This window comes from Oncorhynchus masou, chromosome 32 (assembly GCF_036934945.1).
Source record: "Oncorhynchus masou masou isolate Uvic2021 chromosome 32, UVic_Omas_1.1, whole genome shotgun sequence".
Taxonomy (NCBI): domain Eukaryota; kingdom Metazoa; phylum Chordata; class Actinopteri; order Salmoniformes; family Salmonidae; genus Oncorhynchus; species Oncorhynchus masou.
This window is the reverse complement of record NC_088243.1, coordinates 51774454-51799353: the sequence shown is the minus strand read 5'-3', so window position 1 is coordinate 51799353 and position 24900 is coordinate 51774454. Positions and strand designations below refer to the sequence as shown.

The window sequence follows — 24900 nt, the reverse complement described above, 5'->3', positions numbered from 1 at the left end:
TTTCACTTCATACCTATTTTTATTTAACTAGGCAAGTCAGTTAAGAACACATTGTTATTTACCATAACAGCCTACCCCAGCTGACGCTGTGCACCGCCCTATGGGGCTCTCAATCACGGCTGGATGTGATGCAGCATGGATTCGAACCAGGCACTGCAGTGATGCCTCTTAGCACAGTGCCTTAGACCGCTGGCCACTCAGGAGTTGCTTAATGTTCTTGTGTGTGTTTTACAACAGTTTATATTTTGTGAAATACACTTTTTAATTTTATTTTTACAAAATTCTGACTGATTCTTTTCTTTCATCCTGTGTTAAGACATGTCCTTTGGTGTGACATTAGAAATTGTATAATTATATATTTTCACTGCATGGAAAAACATAAATCATAATGGAACATGTGGCAAGTGATCTCAGCATGCCCCATGAGCAGATTTGTAAAGTCTGTCCAAATTAAAATGTAAACCACCTAATTCTAAATTTGATACATTTTATGAGCACCACCAACACAGTGAATGGGAAATTGATTCAAAGGGAACTCCCTTTGCTAAATGTGTAATCCTAATGTAAAGCTGCGTTTGGTTAATTACCTATGTCAAGTTCTATGTATGAAATGGGTCATATCATTAAGTACCAGAGGCCACTCTGGAAGTTAAGCAAATTCAAAAAAAGGTTAGTTGAGATATACTTTTAATAATGATTTCGTAGGATCCCCATTAGCGACAGTTAGTCTTACTGGGGTTCGACACATAACGAAAGACCTTAGACAAAAGGCTTTACAATTTTAAACGTGTAGCGTGCGTGTGCACTGTATGTAACTGATAGAGGCAGTGGGAAAGTACTCAGACCTTCACTTTTCCACACTCTTACGTTAGCCTTATTCTAAAATTGAGGAACATTTATAATTTTATACATTTTCCTCAATCTCTACACAATGCCCCATAAAGATTAAGCTTTAACAGATTTCCAAATTGCTTAAAAATAAAGATAACTTACATAAGTATTCAGACTCTTTGCTACGTGACTCGAAATGGAGCTCTGGTGCATCTGGTTTCCATTGATCATCCTTGAGCTGTTTCTACAACTTGGTTGGAGTCCACCTGTGACATATTCAAGTGATTGGACATGATTTGGAAAGGCAATGCATGTCAGAGCAAAAACCAAGCCATGAGGTTGAAGGAATTGTCCGTAGAGCGCCGAGACAGGATTGTGTCGAGGCACATATGAGGAAGGGTACCAAAACATTTCTGCAGCATTGAATGTCTCCAAGAAAAGTAGTCTCCATCATTCTTAAATGGAAGAAGTTTGGAACCACCAAGACTCTTCCTAGAGCTGGCCAAACTGAGAAAAATTGGGGGAGAAGGTCAGGGAAGTGACCAAGAACCTGATGGTCACTCTGACAAAGCGCCAGAGCTTCTCTGTGAAGACGGGAGAGCCTTCCAGAAGGACATCCATCTCTGCAGCACTCCACCAATCAGGCCTTTATGGTAGAGCGGCCAGACGGAAGCCACTCCTCAGTAAGAAGACCCATAACAGCCCGCATGGAGTTCGCCAAAAAGGCACCTAAAGACTCAGAGCATGAGAAAGATTCTCTGGTCTGATGAAACAAAGATTGAACTGGCCTGAATGCAAAGCGTCACATCTGGAGGAAACCTGGCACAATTACGTCGGTGAAGCATGGTGGTGGCAGCATCATGCTGTGGGGATGTTTTTCAGTGGCAGGGACTGGGAGACTAGTCAGCATCGAGGCAAAGATGAACAGAGCAAAGTACAAAGAGATCCTTGATGAAAACCTGCCCCAGAGCGCTCAGGACCTCAGACTAGGGGCGAAGGTTCATTCTTCCAACAGGACAACAACCAAGCACAAAACCAATACAACACAGGAGTGGCTTCGGGACAAGTTTCCGAATGTCCTTGAGTGCCCCAGCCAGAATATCTCTGGAGAGACCTGAAAATAGCTGTGCAGCAACACTCCACATCCAACCTGACAGAGCTTGAGGGGATCTGCAGAGAAGAATGGGAGAAACTCACCAAATACAGGTGTGCCACGCTTGTAGTGTTATACCTAAGACTTGAGGCTGTAATCACTGTCAAAGGTGCTTCAAACTACTGAGTAAAGGGTTTCAATACTTATGTAAATGTGATATTTTTAATAGTTGCAAAAATGTCAACCTGTTTTCGCTTCTTCATTATGGGGTATTGTGTACAGTAGATTGGTGAGGGAAAAAACTATTTAATCAATTTTAGAATAAGGCTGTAACATAACAAAAAACGTGGAAAAAGTCAAGTGGTCTGAATACTTTCCAAATGCACTGTACATGTCAGTACATACACACAAAAAGTAGGTCACATTGATGCGCTACATGAGATGGGAGTTCCAGTCAATCATGGCTCTGTATAATACTGTATGTTTCTTTGGATTCGTTCTGACTGCGAAAAGACCCTTGGTGGCATACCTGGTGTGTAAATTGACTACGCAAACAATTTGGAATTTCCAACAGATTTCTTATAATAAACAAGTGATGCTAAGAGTTGTGGAACGACTGACATGTATATTATTGATATTAGCCCTCTGATTACAATAAATAATAAAACATGCCGCTCGGTTCTAGGCCAGCTGCAGCTTAACTAGGTTCATCTTTGCAGCACTTGACCATATGACTGGATAAAAATTAAGATAAAAACTAGAGCCTGCAGGACTTGCTTTGTGGATTCAAAAAAGCATAACGTCTCTTTATCACGGACAGACCTCACCCCATCTTTACAACCATTGAATCAATATGTTTTGACCATGACAGTTTACGATCTAAGTTTACAATCTAAGGTAACGTTAAGTCATTTAGTCTCCTCAACTTGCTCAACGGTCACACCTTTTATTACCAGATTCAGCTGGGGTCTGGAACTTAGGGAATGATTTGTACCAAATACAATGCTCTTAGATTTAGTGATGTTCAGGACCAGTCTATAACTGGCCATCCATTCTAAAACTGACTGCAAGAGTTGCAGTAAATTCCCTATCTGTGGTTGATGACTCGTATAGTGTTGAATAAGCAGCTGTTAGTGGCCTTTACTGGTTCTTTACCATTCTTGGGAAGTGGAATGACTGGCTTCCCTCCAGGCCGGAGGACAAACACTATAGGAGTGGCTATAGAGTCAGCTACCATCCTTAGTAGCTTTCCATCTAGGTTGTCAATGCCAGGAGGTTTCTCATTATTGATCGATAACAATAATTTGTCCACCTATCCCATACAAAAATGCTACCTTTAAATTGCATTTCTTTCATTATTTGTTTTATGCAAAAATAAGTACTCCAAGGTTTTCCCCATCATTCTTCCCATCATTGATCTTGGCTTCATAATACAGTTTATTTTTCTTTGTTGAGTTCTCACAATTTCTCAATTTGACCAACAAATATATTTAACAGTCACAACAAAATCTTTTGTATGACCTCTTAGACGCTATTTTAGGCCCAGCTTTTGGAAACCTAGCTTTCCTGGATAGTAATGTTGAATTTAAACAATTATCAGAATCTACACATACTGCATATTTGAGAAAACACTATAAGGAGTATATTGACACAAAGATGTCTGTATCATGTACGGTTCACAGATCATAGGGCCTTACGGGAGACGTGTATAGGTCTAAAAAGGGCCTAAAATCACTTCATTCGTCATGATTGGTGATAGAAATGTAAAAAGCATGTCAAACATCCTTCCTCCCAATGAAGTTTATATGTAAGAATTGCCTGAACAAATCGGAGATACCAAAAATATTTTCTGCTCCCGCTGGTGTGGAATCGGCCGTTGAAAAATTCCACAGCGTTCGTCAGGCGACAAAAGCAGCACAGTCATTGCAATGACTTTAACACATGAGAGCAGAGAGAAATCTGATCTAATGAGCCTGACTTCTGGACAACAGCCATCTTTACCAGTACTCTCCCATCTGATACTGCCTAGTCATTTCCTCTGTCATACTCTGAGGAAATGTTCCAATCGCTGCTTCACAGATGAATAAAGCTTCAAAAGATAGAGGCATTATTACCTAGGTGGACAATGTGACTGACAAAAACCACCAACACAAAGAGACGTACATTTACAACATAAACACCACCCACAGTTGATTTAGACTACATGATAAATTAGATTGGTCTAGTCTATACAGGTCCACACAGTCCAAAGGGAATCATAATAGTTGTACTTATGAACAACTGCATTCTGGGCGGAATATTCCACCTGGGGTTGTCACAGTTCGCCTATGGACCATAACCTCCCAGGGTTTCACCACGTGACCAACCCGTCACAAACTACTCAATGGGGCAGCATGGTTCAGAGGCAGCAGGTTTCAACTGGGCTAACGGACTGACCTTGGACTGCCTCCAATACTGGCCAGCAGCGATGACGTCCTCCGTTTCATGTTTTAACTTTTCAGGGGGAGTTGAAAGGGAGGAGAGAGAGAGAGAGAGTTGGTGGAAAGGAGCAGCATTAAATGATAGAAACAAGACTGTTAGATAAACAAGCCATTACTTAGAAGATGAAAAAGCATTTGAACACAGGCAGTTATGGGGAATTTAAACAGAGGAGTCTGCCAATTCCATATAGGGACACAGCCAGGTTTGAGCATTGTTTTTGTACTGGAGCTTGCCTATTTCAAAGTCAGATATGAGGAGTCACCTATGTTACGCAATCAAGGATTAGAAGATAGCAACTAGCAAGGTTTATGAGACAGACAACACATTGATTACAACTTTCACACACACTCTTCAGCAGAGTCAGTAGAGAGCCATCTGGTTTTCGCATCCAGAATCTAAATCCACATTTGCTGTGCTGAACATATTGTGCGATTGAAGCCTTAGTGTCCTTTGAAACTGTTTTCTAGTCAACATCCAGGATACTTCTAATATTTGTGGAATAGGAAGTAAAGTCCAATGCAGCAGTTCTATCAAATCATTCCTGGGTAACAATTAAGTATCTTATTGTGATTGTTTTCAATAAATAAAAAATGGTAAAAGATCTTAGCAAAGAGCAATTTCTCAAGCAAGAGTTTTGCTACGACTGTCTGGGAGTGGTCTGAGTGGAGAAGGCAAAACTGAACATGAGCTGTTATTGGCAGAGAGGTTTAGGACTTATTGGTCTATTAACTCATTTACCGGCGATGTCGCCAGGCTGGCCAAAACAGGCAGACATTTCAGGCAGTCTATTCAAACAGAAACACACACACACACACACACACACAAGGAGGGGCTTTCCCACTGTCCACACACTGGTTGAATGAACATTGTTTCCACGTAATTTCAATGAAATTATGCCGAGCCAAAGTGGAATAGACATTGTGCACAGGGTTATCATAATTTCACAGTACTTCTCGAAACCTCAGCGTGGAAATATTATATATAAAACACAGGAAATTCATGTTTGACTACACTGGAACTGCAACAAACCTAACGCAATGGCAAATCTTAGCACACCGCAACTAAAAGAAAATACTAGGCTCCCGTAAATTGTATTGCATTTGTCACTCTCTCAATAAGCAAGATATAGCCTAGGCCTACCGTTGATGTGGTGTTACATGACTGAATAATTTGAATATGTTAGGGGTTGGATACAAGATGAATGGAGTACTCACTGCAGGTAGGCCTTTGTGAATTGTAAATCATGCAAAAGCATGATGGCAAAACCTCACGAGTTGACCATTTAGAAACATTTTATAGATTACTTTTCCATTCCTGTGGAATTGCCCCGGCGTCTCAGATTTTTCACTTAAAATATATGTACACTGAATATTTGACAAAAACACAATTTACTGGAAGTACTGTGCCGATGTAAAGTTTGGTGACAGAATTTCAGTAAAATCTCACTCAGTTTATATGCTCCAAATTAAGATTCAAAGATGTCAGCTTTGACATGCCACAGTGAGTTTGAAAAAAAATCTATTTTGGTTATTGAACTACACGAAGTGGATTTACACATGGTAACATACTACACAAATGTATAATTATGGATATGAATGTCATTTTCTTCATGGTGATGCATCCCAAAATGAGGTACACTAAGGTGGAAATATGCAATATTCTTTGCATATTCAGGTATTATTCCACAAATTGGCTATTATTTTAATGCACGCCTTCAAACTTGGATGGTCTAGACCAAATCTACACAATGATTGTTCCTATTTGTCAAAACTTTAACAGATTTCCGAAATAACAGATTTTTTTGCAAAAATCCTGGTGATTTTAGTCATTGACCAAAAACAAGTCCCATTTTTATTATGCAAAAAACTTTGGGTGGGGCAAAACAATCACTCGGGGCTGGTTTGGACCTGTAATAGAGTTATCAGTCTGTGGAACCAGTGCCAACCATCAACTGGGTTAAATAATTGATTACATTATCTTAATTAGGGATGGGCTACAACACATTTCCACAGTTATTTTGAACACAAAAATCCCCTGAAACTGCAAGGCCTTCATGCCTATTTTTTTTAAAGGTAAAAATAAAATACTCCATGTGAATATAGTTACTGAACGGTAGTGCCAAGCAATGACACTGGGCGTTTTGTTTGGTAGCTTATACTTTACTTTCAACTGGTGAGAAAGTTCTCTGGCAGTCTAAATTATACACAGCCTGTGGAGTACTGAGGACAGATATAGATTGTGTGCAAGTAAAGTTAGTGGTGTGTGTACTAGGCCAGTAGCTCAACATAAAATGTTCATACTGAATGCAATGCGGGCAAACGGATCCCAATCATTTTCCTAGCGTCCATTTTCAGCCCTGGGCAGGAAACCATCTATTCCACAGAACTGAACTGTGTTTGTATCATGTCAAGAGGGCCACAACAACCAAACAGGATATCCAATAAAACATAGTAAGAGAAGTACAGTAACCAGGACATTCCAAACAAGGCTACTGCAGGGCAAAGCTGCCTGGAAGGAAGAACTACTATAAGTATTTCCAATGGGTGAAATTTTAGGATATCATGAAAGGAAGTGTTGTCTATTTTATTGAGGTTGAACCCAACTTTATTTGCTATGTTGAGTGAACACTTTTCAAAAATGGGTGGACCCCCATACGAGGCTGTATTTCTAAAGTGGTGGGTCAGCTCGTCACAGCACAGTTCTTCTTTACCAAAGTAATTTCAGCTGTTGAGTAAAACCTCACATACCTTAATGTTTGTCTAGAACCAGAGGCACAAAACCATGGAATTCTCTTTACTTCTGGTACTAAACTAAAAGGAGTGACCAAGTCGGACTACGAAATGGGTATCATGAATTTACAAGTTGCATCAAGGGTGCATTCACACAATTAGACGCCTGCCAACAAAAGGGTTAGCCTACACATGCCCCAAATTACAAGGCGTACGGCAAGAAAGACATTGTGTGTGCACAAGCATTAATCTAGTTTGTTAATCCAACAGGGAGAAGAAAAAAAACATTAGGTGATAGCACAGTTCAAAACAGCCCTTCTTACTGACGTGGGAGTATTAGCATTAAACCAGATCCATCTAGAAATGGTAAGAAGGCGTAAACTGTCCAGAGAAGACTGCGTAAAAGAGCACCATGTGAAAGAGTGCAGGTGTCCCACACATCTTAGCCGAGTTGTTTACTTTAGGATGGTATGCTGTGTACTCTACTGTGCTTGGTATCCATACTGTATATGGTCTCCATTTCTAAGTCAGTTTGTGTACAAGATGTCACCTGAAAGCCAGTACTTAGCCAGACTGCTGCTAAGGGGAACTTAGTTGGGACAGCTGACACCATGAAATGGGTGTTTGGGATGTGGGGATGGAAGGATGTGAATAAACCACGGCAGTCAGTTACTCACTCTGGGGGAGAATAACTGATCCCTTTCAGGCAGAGTTACTGTTAAGTGAGTCAGTTCACAAGGTTAACAAAAGGGCTGCCTGGCTCTCACATTTTTTTCAATGAACTAAGCAAGTGGTCAATAAAGCTTTTGTCTTAAATGTCATGAGACCGAAGGATAAAGGGTTTCCACTAGATTCTACAGCCACAAAGTCAAAACTGGCTAGATCATGAAAACAAAAATGTGCTTTTTGGTCTGAATTTAAGGTTAGGCATACGGTTAGCAGTGTGGTTAAGTTTAGGGTTAAAAATACAATTTTAAGAAGACACATTTTACAAATAGGCAGGGTTTAAGACTTTGTGGATGTAGAAGCAAGTGACGTCAAGGATAAAGGGAGAGATCGTTCTCTGACACTGCAAACAAACAGCCCATATACAGATTATTCACAATCCAGTCCACGCTACAGTTTCAAATGAACCATTTATTCATATGCTAGGACTTGCAAAACCAATGCAGGCCTACTGTGTCCTAATATTAGGATTAGTAAAATAATTATAGCCCTTATCTAAGACACACATGTACAACCAATGATTATGTTCCATTCAGACAAATGCTCTGGCGATCGATATGTTTGATATCCTGCCAGGGTCTGATATATCTAACCAGAAAAGCAGAGCACACTTACTTCTTCCCCCGCAAACAGCCGTAAAATCCAGCCATGGTTTCTAGATGGGAATGCTCAAGCAAAATAAATGGCAGCGGATTCGCTCTTTAGTACATCCTTTACCAGCTTGTTTGAGTGCTGGCACGTGGAAGTCCCTGTGCATGCTCCAACTGCAATGTTGAAGGCCACCAGTCCACTACACAAACACCCGCCTTCTTAATGCACATGAATTAAGACAGAACAGCAGAAAGGGCAGCTGGTGGCAAGACAAAGATAAAGACACAGTGCTATCTTTGAGTGGAGGCTGCCTGCCCTCCCAGTGACTAGCCTACAGTGGGAGGACACGAGTGTGAACTAACAGCCCGCCCCACGCTGCTCTTCCCACCCCCATCCACCTCCCACTCCCTCCCCGTTACATAGCTTAATCCCGAGCGGCAGCCTGCAGCTATTGTCTCAATCAGGCAGCTTACGTCCAGCCGATCTGACCCGTGTCTCTGATAATTGGCTAGGGGCGTCGTGGGGATTGTCCTGGCTGGGAACTCACTCATCCCCCATCAGAAAAACAAAAATACCCCAACAAACAGTGCCACCTTGCCATTGAGCCGGAGTCAACAGGTGTCTAAATCTCAACCTCTAGGTTCAACCTTTGTCAGTCATGTTGGGATGTCAAGTCATATGACTAAGGATGACTAAGTAGAAAATCAATATGGGCTATTAATGAACAGGTTTGATAATAGGCCTAATTCTCCAATAAGTATGTTATTACAGAATGCCAACATGCAAAACAATACAAATGTGAATTGAACAACTACACACAAAGTCAGGGGAGCCTGAAAGTTAACAAAATAAACATCCCTATGTGAGATCCGGGAAAGGATTTGGTAAAGCTCGATCAGCATTCAACCATACAAAATTGCTAGATCTGCTCGGAACAAACCAAGTGGCCCATTTTCCTGGGAATAAAGAATGTGTTCATGTAAACAATCAACTCAAACTCTTAATTAACTCCAGACCTTGGAGGCTCCTTTTCAAAATGAAACATTTCCCTCGACCTAAAAGTGTAAACACATTAGAAGACTGTGGCCACAGACAGTGATCACAGCACTTCTACCAAAATAACTTTTACTCCACTAAACGACATTTCAAAGGAATAGGAGGGGTGGGGGGGGGGGTATGATTAGCAACACTTTCCGGAGATTTGAAAACTACCTCATTTTTTAAAACCTCCCGTTTTGGACTCGACGTTTAAATCAAATGAAAAGCTCATACATGCATAAACGATCTACAGTCCTCCCCCAGTGGACAAATGCACCGAATCCTTACATTCTATCCTGCCATCATTTAGTGTAAGAGACCTACCTACACGCTCGTTCCTGACGTGTTATGAACACGCTCTCTGAAGCAAGTGTGATGAGTGGCTGCATGCGCTTACCATTACAAGAGCAAAACATACATTGAATGCGTCGATCAAATCCATGCATCAGATGTTACAAAACATCTGAAATGAGAAGTTAGATGTTAAAACCTCGGTAGTAGCTGCATCTCTTTCAATGCATTTCTCTACAAACTAGAAAACGTTGTACATCTTAGCCACACAAATACACTAGAAGATACATGTCTGATCATAAACACTGTGCCGACAACCATTAGCTCCTTAAATGGTGCCGCTGGTGAATTTTGGAATATACAGTACTTCACAATAGGCTAAGTTTTTTTTTTTCACCAGGCGTGGGTCCATCTATTTATCCCGATCGCCATTCACAACAACACACATATTAAAGCAAACTTTTACCCACTTTTTAGACAAGAACCTATCGGACTACCTTTCTGTTGTGTCAACCATCCAGCCATCCAAATAAAATAATTTAACGTGTCCACCTTTTGTACTTATACACGTTCACACAGATATTCCATGGTGTGGGGTAATAATCAAACACTGCAGTTGATTGTCTGCGATCATCATTCATCACGTAAGCAAATGCTATATATAACCAATGAATGACTTTCAAGGAGTAGGACATTTGACGCTCATATATAGGTAACTGCCAAAATAAAGTAAACACTTGTGTAAAAGAGAGCAGGTGCTTCCACACGGGTGTTGTTCCTGAGTTAATTAAGCAATTAACATCTCATCGTGCTTAGGGTCATGTATAAAATGCCCAGTTTCCCATTATGTTGGCTACCATGGCTAGAAGAAGAGACCTCTGTCATTTGAAAGATGGGTCTGAAAGGAGCTGGAGTGTGGTTTATTTATTTATTTTTTCTTGTGAGGATCGGAACATTTGACCAACTGTGGCAATTTTTAGTCCCCACAATGTCAAACGCTATTTGTAGGTGGTTTGAAACTGTTCTGGAGGCCCAACAGCCTATTATCACACTTTATGTTGGTGTTTCCTTTATTTTGGCAGTTACCTGTAAGTCGGCCTATAACTTTTCCATTATATACAATTACATTATCACAATCGCTTGCTTGCTTGTCGAACTAGCCACAACCGAACATTAGGAAAATATTGATTGTCAAGTGGAATGATGTACAATGAGGTTGTAAAGTTAAAGTGGGAGGCGGGATCAGATCGTCACAGCATTGTCAAATGGGGTTGCGGGGTGAGCAAAGAGACCGTGCGCTGCAGGGGGCTCGAGAGCAATTTCGCCACGACGTTGTATACACTTTATAGGGTCTCTTTTTGTTTCTTGGGCGCTACTTTCGGGAGTACTGGCTAAAAAGTATACAAAACTTGCAGAAAACCTTTAAAAAAAAAGTCCAATGATCTCAATATCAAACTATTTCTGGTTAACAATTAAGTACATTACTGTGATTGTTTTAAATTAAAATGGTCAAATAAAACAAAAACAGCTTCTTAGCAAACTGAAAATTTTGCTAGGACTGTCAGGGAGTGGTCTGAAGAATCATGTTTTTGGGTGCACTGGGCCTTTTAAGATGTCTACTGTACACCAATTGCAATCACAAGCAGCTTTCATCTTAGTATTCAAACATCCAGACAGACTACATCAGAGTAGAATCTCACGCATGAGAAATCTACATTCATACAAACTATGTGGACTCATTTGAAAAACACATCTATCATATATCCCTCTGGTTTTTAAAGATAGGAGGAATGTCGGTCAGTTTTCGTCCTTGAATTTTTTGGGGGTATTTCCTGAAACATATTTTTTCACTGGCCCTACAGAATATCTTGTTTGCTTGGCTCATAACTGAGAAAGTATAGAAACTCCTGATAAGGAGAGTATGTACATTGGAGTTAATTTGAGAACTTGCAAAACAAATGTAAGGAGTGCTCAGTGCTTGAAAACACACTGATTGTCATAAACTTTGTGGTTCACCAAAATACTGTAGGGTAAAAGAACATGCTGTTTTCGACTCCAGCTAGTTACTTATATAAACCTGAATTCTGACGAGTTAAATCTGTGCCCATGACTGAGCAAGAGGCCCCTTTTCCCCTGTTCTCTCGAATCCCTCAACAGTTTGCTCTGACTCAAGTTTCTTTAGTCAACTCCTGCAGAGCTCTGTTTCTTTTCTTTACAAAGCGCTTGGAATTCCTGCTCACATCTGGAACACATCTTCTGCGAGCAGTGAGCTCTCTGGCCCAAACTCTAATTAAGGCCATGTATGCAGAACTGTAAATAACCCAAAAATTATACCCCAGAGCTGAGCTAGGGAGCACCCCTAGCTGGGTGCGAGGGTGAGGCTGAATGTGTCACAGATAGACAGGGATGTGTATACAGCAAAAACAACACAGTCCTCCTCTCTGCCTGCCTTTGGTTATCTTCTCATGATGCTGGAAACCTTTCAGGGCTGACCCTTGAAATGACCCACTCTGTTCTCACACTCTCCACATGAAAAGGGATCCTGCTGGGTTTTACTGCTTGATAAAACTGCTAAAGGGCCCTCTAGTCTGCCATTTACCTACAGTTGGGACCATTTTCATAAGGCATTTCTTACACTACAAATCATTTGCTGCAGAGTATGTGAGGGCATGCGAGACTAAATTTATCTGAAGGATTTAATTGCATGGTGATAATCAAATAATTGTGACTTTAATTTTTTTAAGTGTTTTGCTCTTCGCCGTATCCTCATTTCCCAGTTGGCCCATTTTAAAACATGTAATTAGTGCTAAGACTCAATCTGGTTTATCCTACTGGTCAGCTGTGTGTGGTTTACAAGGCTAAGGACAACTGTGACCACTATACTAACCACTGCTAGACTTTGTGATATTATGCTTGGATATAATGCTAAGCATTATTGTAAAAAAAAAAAAAAAAAACACTAATGGTCAAGAACAATTCAGATTAAATTTGTTGCATTCAATTTGTACAATAACCTGCTATAATAATCCAAAGGGCACAGGGAGACTAAATTTGAGCACGTTTATCATTTGATGTCACTATATAATTCCATCATTATAAAGAGATATACAATGGTATATTTCTTCAAGATTTGCAGATATTTGTAATAACAAAACTGGACTGGACACACCATGCATCATCAGATGACTTTTTAAAAGCGCTAGGATGGAATTTCAATGTATTTGCCATAAGAGTGCCACCCAGTTCTGCTGACATGCGTATAGGTACAGTATTTAGGTATTCTATAGGTATAGATATTTTCTTTATAAAGAAAAACTCTAGGTTGGAGCTCGTGCATTTGGTGCCTGGAACATCTGTAGACAGATTTGACAATTTCCTTTGTTTTTACTCCACACATTGGCTCAAGTCAACCCCTTTCTACGTTGCACCAAACCAGGGATATAAAGTATATTGATTTATGTGCATCAAATAAGGAATTATGTAAAGTTATTGATGCACATAGCATACCAGATAGCTGCTGGGAATAAGCAACTGATGTGGACAGAATATTGACTATCTTAACCACAGCCTATTGAAAAAGTGTAAAAACAATCACCATTATCCTTATGTGTTGTCAAAGAGGATAAGACAATTATAGCCTGCAGGCCATTGAAAATCGGATTAATGTTTAAGAAAGCAATAGCTAATTGTCTTTTAAACACTAAAATACAAGTCAGTCAAATATATTTGCAACCAAAATCAATTCAAGAAGAGGATGAGTGACATTATGCTAAAGATAACACATCGGATTATGTGGGAGTTCCTTCAAGTGAGAGGTATAATTCAACAACATCGTATCCGTAATAAAGAAGAACAGTTTAAGGTAACTTCTTCCAAGAAAAGTTGGAGGCCACCACCATCTGAATTCAACATTTTTTTTGCTAACCCTACAAGCAACATAGAAAAAGCTACTAGTGCGAACCATTTGGAATCTTATCAAACAATATGTCTATGTAAGTTCGTCATGAAAGAAAGTGATACTTACAAACTGAGTTAGGCGCTATATTTTAAGTATGCAGACATCCATCAATGAAGTAAAAAAATACGTCGGTGATTTGTGATGATTAGATCTCGCCCATTGAAGTTTCGTGTCTTTCTTCAACTAGCCTTCAGAAGCACTGGAGTACCGCGCATGCTTTCTCTGCGAGGAAGTAACACAATTGTGTTCACCAGTTGACTCACTGAGACGTTGCTCCCAAAGATCTATAGATAAAGATCAACTTTAAATCCAAGCTAACATTGGTGGTGTATTTTTAACAACTCCATTTAGATATGCTTTGCTTTATATGCTCAGTGTATGGTGTAGGATACTTTGATCCCTCTGAAAAATGAACCACCTGATTGGATACAATATTGCTGTCCTTGACCAAAACCCCTAAAATAATGAAACAAATTTTACAACTACAGTAGTCGGATCAACACCATTGGCTTTGTGTTATAGCTCCATTCCATCGTAATTTCTGTAACAATATGTATCTTTCAAAACGATTTTCTGGTCAAATACCTTCGTTTTATGTCCATAGATTAAAGTCAAATCTTTTTTGGAGGAAATTTGAGAATTGAGGGGGAAATCTGTGGGCAGCAATGCTCTCTAGTGGTAGCTTTCTTTTTTACGTATTAGAACAGGTATTCACAAACTGGCGTACTCAATGCCGTCTGGGGTACGCCAGATGAAAATGTGAAAAATAGAAAAACATTTTTTCTTCACATTTTCAAACAGGCCATTTATATTTTCTAACGTTGCTATACATTTGGGATAGGTTTTGTTCTCGCCTGAGTAGCCTCGTTTCACTGCCAAAAATAAAATAAAACCATCTAGTGTTCATCGTAATAATAACATAGTATAAAATACTGGTAATTAGCCTAGTCAAATAATGAACATCCAATCACATTAACCGTTACTCTCTCATGGGAATTCCACTAATGGTCAGTAATGTAGCCAAACGTAGCTGCTGCTTATTCCGTTTGCTCGAAAATTGATAAATGTTTTTTTATTTTTATTATTAAGTAAGACCCGCGTCCATAGAGACACATACCAGCTCTACTGCTACTACCAGCAGTACTACACTTGCACCTGTCGACGACACAAGTTGTTCTGCTTCCACAAGCACATCAGATGCTAGCATCAGTAATTCTACATTTGTTGTTAGCCCAGCTAGTATGGTCACTGACAGATGTGAATCTGATGCAGGCGAAGAGCTACTGCCCCCTTACCCGGGAAAGCACTGAACAGCAAACAGGGACGCTGGACCATCGAAGAGGCACAAATATGATGAGAACTACATTGGGAGTAATGCCTTTCCTCAGCCACAGTGTGTTATATGTGCAAAAGTACTATCTCACAACTCGATTAAACCTTCACAATTGCGCAGACATTTAGAAACAAAACATGCCAATTTGAAAAATAGGCCACAAGAGTTTTTAAAGCGAGTATTAAGATGACTTTTGAGTAGTAAGACATGTATAAAAGCAACATATACAATTAATTAGAAGGGTCGAGAAGCGTCTTATATGGTGAGCTACCGAGTGACTAGGACAGGCAAGCCCCATACTATTGTGGGGGACTTAAAGCTTCATGCTCTCGCGGCAGGGTAGCCTAGTGGTTAGAGCGTTGACCTAGTAACCGTAAAGGTTGCAAGTTCGAATCCCCGGTAAAAGGTTAAAAAAAACAAAAATATGGCTGGGGGAAAAGGCCAAAAAACGATTGAGACATCAAACAACACTTTCAGGAGGCATCGGTGACATGGTTTTGTAACTATTACTGCTGCACATACAAGCAAGTTAATTATATGCATTACAGCTGGATGAGTCAACAGGTGTGATGGGCCTGGGCTGGCTCCTGGTATATGTCCGTTACGTTTATGGGGGGTCAATTACGGAAGACATCCTCTTCTGGACAACAGGAGAGGATATTTTTAAAGTACTGGACAGCTTTGTGACATCAAATTGACTTTGGTGGTCAAGATGTGTTGGTATCTGTACTGATGGTGCAAATGCCATGACAGGAAGAAATAGTGGAGTGGTAACGCGCGTGCAAGCAGTTGCTCCCGACGCCACTTGGGTACACTGCATCATGCACTGAGAGGCTCTTGCTGCCAAGGGAATGCCTAACAGCTTGAAAGACATTTTGGACATTATGTAACACTTTTACAACATACAGAAGTGTGCTGGTTATCAAGGGGAAAAGTATTGACACGTTATTTTATTTTTAATTGAGAGATGAGCTTACTTGTCTGACCGCTTGCATGATGACGAGTTTCTCACACGACTGGCCTATCTGGGTGATGTTTTTTCTCGCCTGAGTGGTCTGAATCTAGGATTACAGGGTCTCTCCGCAACTATATTCAATGTGTGGGAAAAAATTGAGGTCTGCATTAACAAGGACAAAACACAGGTCTTTCCATCATTGTATGATTTTTTTGTGTGCAAAGGAACTCAAGCTTACAGAATGTGTCAAATGTGATATAGTGTAGCACCTGAGTGAGTTGGGTGTGCAATTAAGCAGGTACTTTCCCGAAACGGTTGACACAAACAACTGGATTTGTTGTCCCTTTCATTCCCTGCCGCCAGTCCACTTATCGATATCTGAACAAGAGAGCCTCATTGAAATTGCAACAAGCGGTTCTGTGAAAACTGAATTTAATCAAAAGCCACTGCCAGATTATCAGAGTATCCTGCCTTGGCAAATCGCGCTGTTAAGACACTGATGACCTTTGCAACCACGTACCTATGTGAGAGTGGATTCTCGGCCCTCACTAGCATGATGAAATACAGGCAGACTGTGTGTGGAAAATGATTTAAGACTGAGACTCTCTCCAATACAACCCAACATTGCAGAGTTATATGCATCCTTTCAAGCACACCCTTCTCATTAACCTGTGGTCAGTTAAGGGTTTATATGTAAGATGGTTAAATAAAGAGCAAAATTATTGATTATTATTATTATATTATTATTTGTGGCCTGGTCCTGTAAGAGCTCTTTGTCACTTCCCACGATCTGGGTTGTGCCAAAAACTCGCACTCTCATTCTTATGTTTAATAAATGTATCATATAAGTGTGTGTGTGTGTGGCAGGCTTACAATGATGGCAAAAAAAAAACATTTCAGAGTGTGCTGACCCTGGTGCTAGAGGGGGTACACAGCTGGAGGTTGAATGTTTGAAGGGGTACTGGACTATAAAAAGTTTGGGAACCACTGCATTAGAGGATGTTTGCTTAAAATATAAACAATAATGTTGACCAGTGACCACACAATGACATTTCATTAAATGTATTTAGAAAATAGAATGTATTTCACTGCTTTGATTTATTCAGAAAATAGAAGACATTTTACTGCTTTGATTTATTCAGAGAAGTAATTTTATTGCTTTGATTTATTCCAAAACACGTACTGAATATTTTCACCATAGGTAGAGTCAAAGACTGAAGTATATAATGAAGAGTCTTCAATAACCCTGTCTTTTGAACCATTGAGCTCTGGCAACAACATCATTGGAATAGTCACCCCCAGTGGTACCCACGTCCATTCGCTCATAGGTGCGGACATTTTTGTCCCCAGCATTGTAGGCTGAAATTCCCCCTGAAAAGATGTACAATATGTTTTTGCCATGGTATCCATGCATTTGCATACATAACAAACATGTAACTCATCGCCTTCTATCAAACTACAGAGTAAAAAGGTGGGTAAGCAATACGGCACCTTTCAGCTGGTGCTCCTTGGGCCACGCAGGGAATTTAGCCTGGATCCTTCGGATAAACTCAATGAGAATCTCACTGCCTTGACTGATATGCTCCTCACTGTCCCATGTCCCCACTATCTTGTGGTAGCGCTTGTCAACCTATGAAAATAAAATATTTTGAAATAAATCACACCACTTCTATTGCATTATAAAAATAGCCTATAGTACAATCTAAAAGAGGAAGGGGAAGATGCTATTAAACTTCTCAGATTTCAACAGAAATCCCCTTAGTAAGTTCTGCTTCCTCATTCTCACACACAATCAACGATACATGTACACAAATCGTGTGCCAACTAACTGCCAACCAACCTGCATGAGCCCAAAGCCATTTCCATGATCTCCCCAGCCATGGTCCAGCACTGTCCCAGCCCCAGCCCGGGACTCTCTGGAGATGATGCCAGCGATGATAGCTGGGTCCAGGCCATGCTTCTGCCCCACCCTGGTGATGAGCTTCTTGTACTTGTTCATCCTCACCAGGTCATGCTCAGCCAGTTTATGAGAGGCATCCACCCCTTTAGAGGATTAGGATTGATAGTAAAATAAATATTAAATATTAACTTTGCATGTAATTTCTTTCCTATAAAATTATATAGAGTTGATGGATGTATTATTATTGATTATTGGAAGGTTCTGAATACCGGTCACTCACATACCTTGGACAGTTAGCTTGTCTTGTCTAGCGGTTATCTCCGAGGCCCCACTGGTGTCAACCTTTTTAATGTCTCCAAAACAAGAGGCTAAAGTCAAGAATGTAATGAATCCACCAATTCCAACTCCAACTCCTATCCAAATTAGACAAATACAGATACCATAGGTTACTTTAGCTGGTGCCCTTCTAAAATAATCTATTTGAAATAAATATAGTTTTGTGATTACAAATTATCATACAGTTGAACAGAGCTCACCCATGTTGATGTCTTTCGTTTGGTGATTTCCTGTAAATGAAAGTTCCTCAGACTGATCTATTGCACGTGACAGTTGTGGTTGAGCAATGTGGGGACTGACGCGGAAATTGCAGAAGAAATATCAGCTCCCTGAGAAAAAGAGGAACGAGATTGAAATTCTCAACTTTCTAGAGTTTTCCCTGTTTCCCTTTACGGTGGCAATTGTGAACGAATCAATGCAGTATTATCCACTTTCAATGCAACATTCCCGAAACAAAACGAACTACGCAAGAGATGTTGTAGGCAGAAGACATCGGAATACAGTAGGATTATATTGCGCACGACTCAGCCCATACTCTACACAGACCAGTGCAACATAACTATAACCAATCAGAACTGCAGTAGACTTATATGGATCTGTGTAATTTACTTTGAACTGGACTGTGTTTAGAGATGAGGTTGTGAGTAGATGCGCTTGTTTTGAGATCATAGCAAGAGCTGCATGTAGCCATGTGTGCACATTTTGTTCATATCCTTTGCTGGTTAGTGAGTTATTAGCCCAGTTATAGATCATTTGTAGTCAGCAAAAGAGGAGTGATTGCTTCATACAAGAGTACAAAATGTCTACATTTGTAGACATCTTAGAAAAGCAAGTCAGGGAAAGAGCTTTTTTTTAAAGGGGCAGTGTTGTGTTTTGACACAGGCTTGAATAAGCTAAGTAGCCAATAGGCAGAGGATACCATAATTTATCTGATTCTCTAATAATGGTATGGGGATAATAATGCATTTTATTTTGTAAAGTGTTTTCTTGCATCAAACAACACAATAACTTTTTAGTCACCTCCTTGTCTGAAGGACAAGTGGATAAACAGGTTCATGTCAAGGCCTGCATGTTTTTTTCAAACATGTCATGGAATGTAGGCCTATATTGAACACCACACATTGGCTGCTGCTGTAAGCTGAATGATAGAGCAGTTATTTCCATGTTAGAATGTTATGGAATGCATTTTCTACATTTTTTTTTATGGTAGGCCACACTGGCACTGTATGACTACATTATAATCAAATAGCTACAGTAGTCTACTTGGCCACAGTTAAAACTGTATTTTAAAGCGGGTACAGAATTTTCACAACGTTCAGGTTTGCACTCAGCAGACCTGACATTTGCTCAGAGCTGAAGAAAATTAGAGGGAACATTGGTTGTGAGGTTGCTGCCGGGAAATGGATGGAGGGGAGCCAACTGCATTTGACATAAATAGGAGAAGCAAACACAATGGATGAGTTGTAGATGTGTGTGACACTGAGTTCTTAGTGCATTCGGAAGTATTCAGACCCCTTCACTTTTTCTACATTTTCTTACGTTACAGCCTTATTCTAAAAAATGATTAAATATGTTTTCCCCTCATAAATCTACACACAATAAACCATAATGACAAAGCAACAACTATGTTTTAGTTAGCTGCTCAGCTATTTTCAGGTCTCTCTAGAGATGTTCGATCGGGTTCAAGTCCAGGCTCTCACTGGGCCACTCAAGGATATTCAGAGGCTAGTCCTGAAGCCACTCTTGCATTGTCTTGGCTGTGTGCTTACGGTCGTGGTCCTGTTGGGAGGTGAACCTTCGCCCTAGTCTGAGGCCCTGAGCGCTCTGGAGCAGGTTTTTATCAAGGTTCTCTCTGTACTTTGCTCCATTCATCTTTCCCTTTATCCTGACTAGTCTCCCAGTCTCTGTCGCTGAAATACATCCCCACAACATGATGCTGCCATGACCACGCTTCACCGTAGGGATGGTTTTGGCCAGGTGATGAGCGGTGCCCGGTTTCCACCAGACGTGACGCCTGGCATTCAGGCCAAAGGGTTCAATCTTGGTTTCATCAGACCATAGAATCTTGTTTCTCATGGTCTGACAGTCCTTTAGGTGTCTTTTGGCAATCTCCAAGCGGGTTGTCATGTGCCTTTTACTGAGGAGTGGCTTCCATCTGGCCACCATAAAGGCCTGATTGGTAGAGTGCTGCAAGAGATTGTTGTCCTTCTGGAAGTTTCTCCTATCTCCACAGAGGAACTCTGGAGCTCTGTCAGAGTAACCATTGGGTTCTTGGTCACCTCCCTTACCAAAGCCTTTCTCCCCCGATTGCTCAGTTTGACAAGGCGGCCAGCTCTAGGAAGAGGCTTAGTGGTTTACAACTTCTCCACTGTGTTCTCGGGGACTTTTAATGCTGCATACATTTGTTGGTACCCTTCCCCAGATCTGTGCCTTGACACTGTCTCGGAGCTCTATGGACAATTCCTTCAACCTCATGACTTGGTTTTTCTTCTGACATGCACTGTCAACTGTGGGACCTTAGAAAGACAGTTGTGTGCCTTTCCAAATTACTTCAATTTAATTTGTCAGTGTATTGTGATGTTGAATCAATGTGGAAAATACGATGGATTTAAAAAAAGCCATCAACCAGTACGGTTTTCATCTAACTTCAACCAACATTGTAAACATTGAAATTAGGGAAAAACTTAAACTTAAATACATTTTTTAAACATGACTAACAGGTTGTTCCATCAATCTATTTTCAACATAATCATCAGAACTGTGTATATGTTGAAATTGCGTTAAATTCCACATAGAAACTAAAATAATATTTTTCATCCTATATTCAATAAACATAGTTTCCTATGTGTTCACAGTTTTCCGTGTGTTCTTCACACACACAGAAAACTGTTGAGTGTGAAAAACCCAGCAGTGTTGAGCGTGAAAAACCCAGCAGTGTTGCAATTCTTGACACAAACCGGTGCGCCTGTCACCTACTACCATTCCACATTCAAAGGCATTTCAATCTTTTGTTTTGGTCATTCACCATCTGAATGGCATACAGTACATACACAATCCAAGTCTCAATTGTCTCAAGGCTTAAAAATACTTATTTAACCTGTTTCATCCCCTTCAGCTACACTGATTGAAGTGGATTTAACAAGTGACAATCTATAAGGGATCATAGCTTTTTCCTGAATTCATCTGGTCTATCTGTTATGGAAAACGCAGGTGTTCCTAATGTTTTGTACCCTACTTTAAAGTAGCATTAAGACTTCCCTTCACTGGAACTAAGGGGCCTAGCCCGAACCATGAAAAACAACCCAAGACCATTATTCCTCCTCCACCAAAATTTACAGTTGTCACTATGCATTCGGGCAGGTAGCGTTCTCCTGACATCCGCCAAACACAGATTTGTCCATTCCCACTGCTCCAGAGTCCAATGGCGGCAAGCTTTACACCGCTCCAGCCGACTCTTAGCATTGCGCATGGTGATCTTAGGCTTGTGTGCGACAGCCCAGCCATGGAAACCCATTTCATGAAGCTCCCGGAAAATAGTTATTGTGCTGACGTTGCTTCCAGAGGCAGTTTTAAACTCGGTAGTGAGTGTTGCAACTGAGGACAGACGATTTTTCTACGCTACGTGTTGAAGATTATGCTACGTGTATTCTTATAATTGAGGGATGAGGACAAACGTTGACCCTGCTTTTCTGTTAGACAAAGTGCACAGTTGGTTGCCAGACTGATCCCCTGCTCATCAATGGATGCCGTGACCTACCAAAAGGAGCAAAGATGGGTGTCATAACATGTCCAGCAATGTGATTGCAATGATTTATTGACCTCCAAAAATAATTTAATACACTGATCACTTGCTATTTTCACAGCTTGTCAAGCATAGAATATAGTGTGTCATGCAACACAAGTACCTTTGTGAGTCCTCACGCTATCATGAGGCCTCTGATAGTGACCGAGTTACTGCCCTGGTGACACAGACAGCTTCATCAACAACGACGGGTAATGCGTGTTATGAAATGTGAAAAGTTGTATTAAAAAATAACCGGTTTGATAAACTAATAAGCTAATTCCCCAACCAAGCAGATACAACTTGCAGAGTAATTTCGGTTGTGAAGTGCATTAACAAAAAACTTTGTCCGTTCTTTCGAACAAAATGCATATTACCACTTGGCTGTCTATTATATCACTCTGTCACAGCCCCCCTATCACTCTGTCACTCTGACCCCCCCCCCCCCACCGTCCGCCCGCCCGCCCGCCCACCCGCCTGTCTGTCCGACCTACCGACCAGTATCTTTAATGAGCGGCCAGGGGCTTATCTACGCTGCTATACCCATCAATGTGACTATGTCAAAGGACTCAGGTTAAGTCTGACCTGTTCAAACTTCAACATAGTATATGTTTGTGTGTTAGATATCACCTATCCCTAACTGCCATGCTTGCAAATATGCAGAGTGGATCTCAGTAATGTATTGGATTGGATTTGCCCCAAACATACCCCTTTTTATTCAGGACAAAAAGGCCAAAGGCCATTTTTTTCAAACAGGCTTCCTTCTTTTCACTGTCAATTAGGTTTGTATTGTGGAGTAACTTCAATGTTGTTGATCCATCCTCAGTTTTCTCATATCACAGCCATTAAACTCTGTTTGAAAGTCACCATTTCCCTCATGGTAAAATCCCTGAGTTTGTTCCTTCCTCTCTGGGAACTGAGTTAGGAAGGACACCTGTATCTTTGTAGTGACTGGGTGTATTGATACACCATCCAAAGTGTAATTAATAACTTCACCATGCTCAAAGGGATATTCAATATTTGTGGCGGCAGGTAGGCTAGTGGTTAGAGTGTTGGGCCAGTAAGGTTGCTGGATCAAATCCCCAAGGTAAGAATCTGTTATTCTTCTCCTGAACAAGGCAGTTAACCCACTGTTCCCTGGTAGGCTGTCATTGTAAGTAAGAATTTGTTCTTAACTGATTTGCCTTGATAAAAAAAAATATATGTTTTTTTTTATATATTTTTTTTTACTCAAACACCAACAGGTGACCTTCTTTTGAAAGCATTGGAAAACCTCCCTGGTCTTTGTAGTTGAATCTGTGTTTGAAATCCACTCCCACCTTACAGATAATTGTACTGTATGTGTGGGATACAGAAATGAGGTAGTCATAAAAAAAAAAGTTAAACACTATTATTGCACACAGAGAAAGTCCATGCCACTTATTATGTGACTTATTAAGCACATTTTTACTCCTTATTTAGGCTTGCCATAACAAAGGGTTTGAATACTTATTGTCTCAAGACATTTCAACTTTTCATTTTTAATTATTTGTAAAAAAAATAAAACATAATTCCACTCTGACATTATGGGGTTTGTTTGAAATTTTTAATTTTTTTATTTCACGTTTATTTAACTAGGCCAGTCAGTTAAGAACAAATTATTATTTACAATGACGGCCTACTCCGGCCAAACCCAAGATTCTGGGCCAATTGTGCGTCACCCTATGGAATTCCCAATCACAGCTGGATGTGATACAGCGTGGATTGTGTGTATAACAGTGACAAAAAAGCTAAATTTAATACATTTTTAATCCAGGCTTTAGCACAACAAAATGTAGGAAAAGTCAAGGGTTGTGAATACTTTCTGAAGGCATTGTAGAGCCATGTCATCGTGGAATGCTCTGCCATCAGAGGTTACCCAGGCAAAAAGCGAGTTTAGATTTAAAAAACAACATATAAAAAACATATTGCATCACAGTACCTCTCATCTTTCTAAATATTTAATTGAACTGTACTGTGTATAAGAATATGAATACAGTACCTTCTGAAAGTATTCACACCCTTTGACCTTTTCCACAGTTTGTTGTATTACAGTAAAACTATTTTGCAAATGCGTAACATATAATACGAATTGTAATTCGTAACATATCATACAAAATGGGTAACGGACAACCAAAGATTAATATATATCATACTAAATGGAATTTCTTGGGTTTACGTACAGAATAATACAAAATGCTCTGAGAGCAGGTTGTTTTACATGGAAATTACCTTAATTGATCTTTGGCGGTGGTAGCTAATATATTTGTTTGCTCATCTGTAACTGACAGAAACATTTAGCATGCAATAATGTAGCCTAAATCAAGTGTATTATTTTGCTCTTGATTCGCTTAGTAGCCTTATTTAAATATAAGCTATCCACCATTGAGTTGTGAGAGCGCATTCTGTTTTATCCCCTAATGTAACTTAGCCTACTTCAATATAATCAATCATTCATTCATGTCATTAAGAGTCATTCATGCCTTTAAGTACAATCAAGCATTTTATTCTGAAATGAAATAACAAATGGAATCTTGAATAATTAAACAATAAATAAAGAACTATATTTTCTTCCAAACAACTATTTGAATAATCACTCAAAACCGCCGTGTTTTGAATGCATTTGATTAGGAAAATATTTGGATCAGTTAGTTTACAAGATCCAGCAAGGCACATTAGCAGGGCAGTCATAGGTTGTATTTTGGTAGGATGTATCGGCGTTAACAGATGCTATTGGAATATGAGCTTCTCCTGATGCTGAGATGTGATGACTGCGGGGTCTTGTGGATCATTATTCTCCTGAGAGCACTTCACTCCCGCCTATTCACATTGCAATTTG

At 40.1% G+C, this 24900-nt stretch overlaps 2 protein-coding genes and 1 long non-coding RNA gene across 9 annotated transcripts in view; all 3 read right to left on the bottom strand.

Annotated features, from left to right (window-relative positions):
• Positions 1 to 14086, bottom strand: part of zgc:66433 (uncharacterized protein LOC321250 homolog) — a 32850-nt gene extending 18764 nt beyond the window's left edge. For 2 of the 6 annotated variants that reach the window (XM_064954308.1, XM_064954314.1), the window contains exon 1: positions 9814 to 9886. In XM_064954308.1, coding sequence (XP_064810380.1) covers positions 9814 to 9878 — 65 coding nt within the window. In that variant the 5' untranslated portion in view covers positions 9879 to 9886. Of the gene's footprint in view, positions 1 to 4360; positions 4418 to 8475; positions 8783 to 9813; positions 9887 to 10277; positions 10313 to 13804 lie in introns of those variants that run through there. The other 4 variants (XM_064954309.1, XM_064954312.1, XM_064954311.1 and 1 more) reach the window with 4 other exon arrangements.
• A 1271-nt stretch (positions 14087 to 15357) lies between these two features.
• LOC135526172 (uncharacterized) lies at positions 15358 to 16398 on the bottom strand. Its single transcript, XR_010453257.1, has 3 exons — positions 16296 to 16398; positions 16049 to 16157; positions 15358 to 15933 (listed from the first exon to the last, which is right to left on the bottom strand). It is a non-coding gene; the product is annotated as an uncharacterized LOC135526172 (long non-coding RNA).
• A 674-nt stretch (positions 16399 to 17072) lies between these two features.
• LOC135526169 (lysozyme g-like) lies at positions 17073 to 18570 on the bottom strand. Of its 2 annotated transcripts, none has more exons than XM_064954307.1 (5): positions 18463 to 18570; positions 18211 to 18294; positions 17867 to 18069; positions 17518 to 17656; positions 17073 to 17397 (listed from the first exon to the last, which is right to left on the bottom strand). In XM_064954307.1, exons 1-5 carry the CDS (start codon positions 18464 to 18466, stop codon positions 17264 to 17266), a joined length of 564 nt encoding a protein of 187 aa, XP_064810379.1. In that variant the 5' UTR covers positions 18467 to 18570; the 3' UTR covers positions 17073 to 17263. The 2 variants fall into 2 exon arrangements, with proteins under 2 accessions (XP_064810379.1, XP_064810378.1); XM_064954306.1 differs by having other exon boundaries at positions 18211 to 18339; positions 18463 to 18567.
• Positions 18571 to 24900: the final 6330 nt, after the last annotated feature.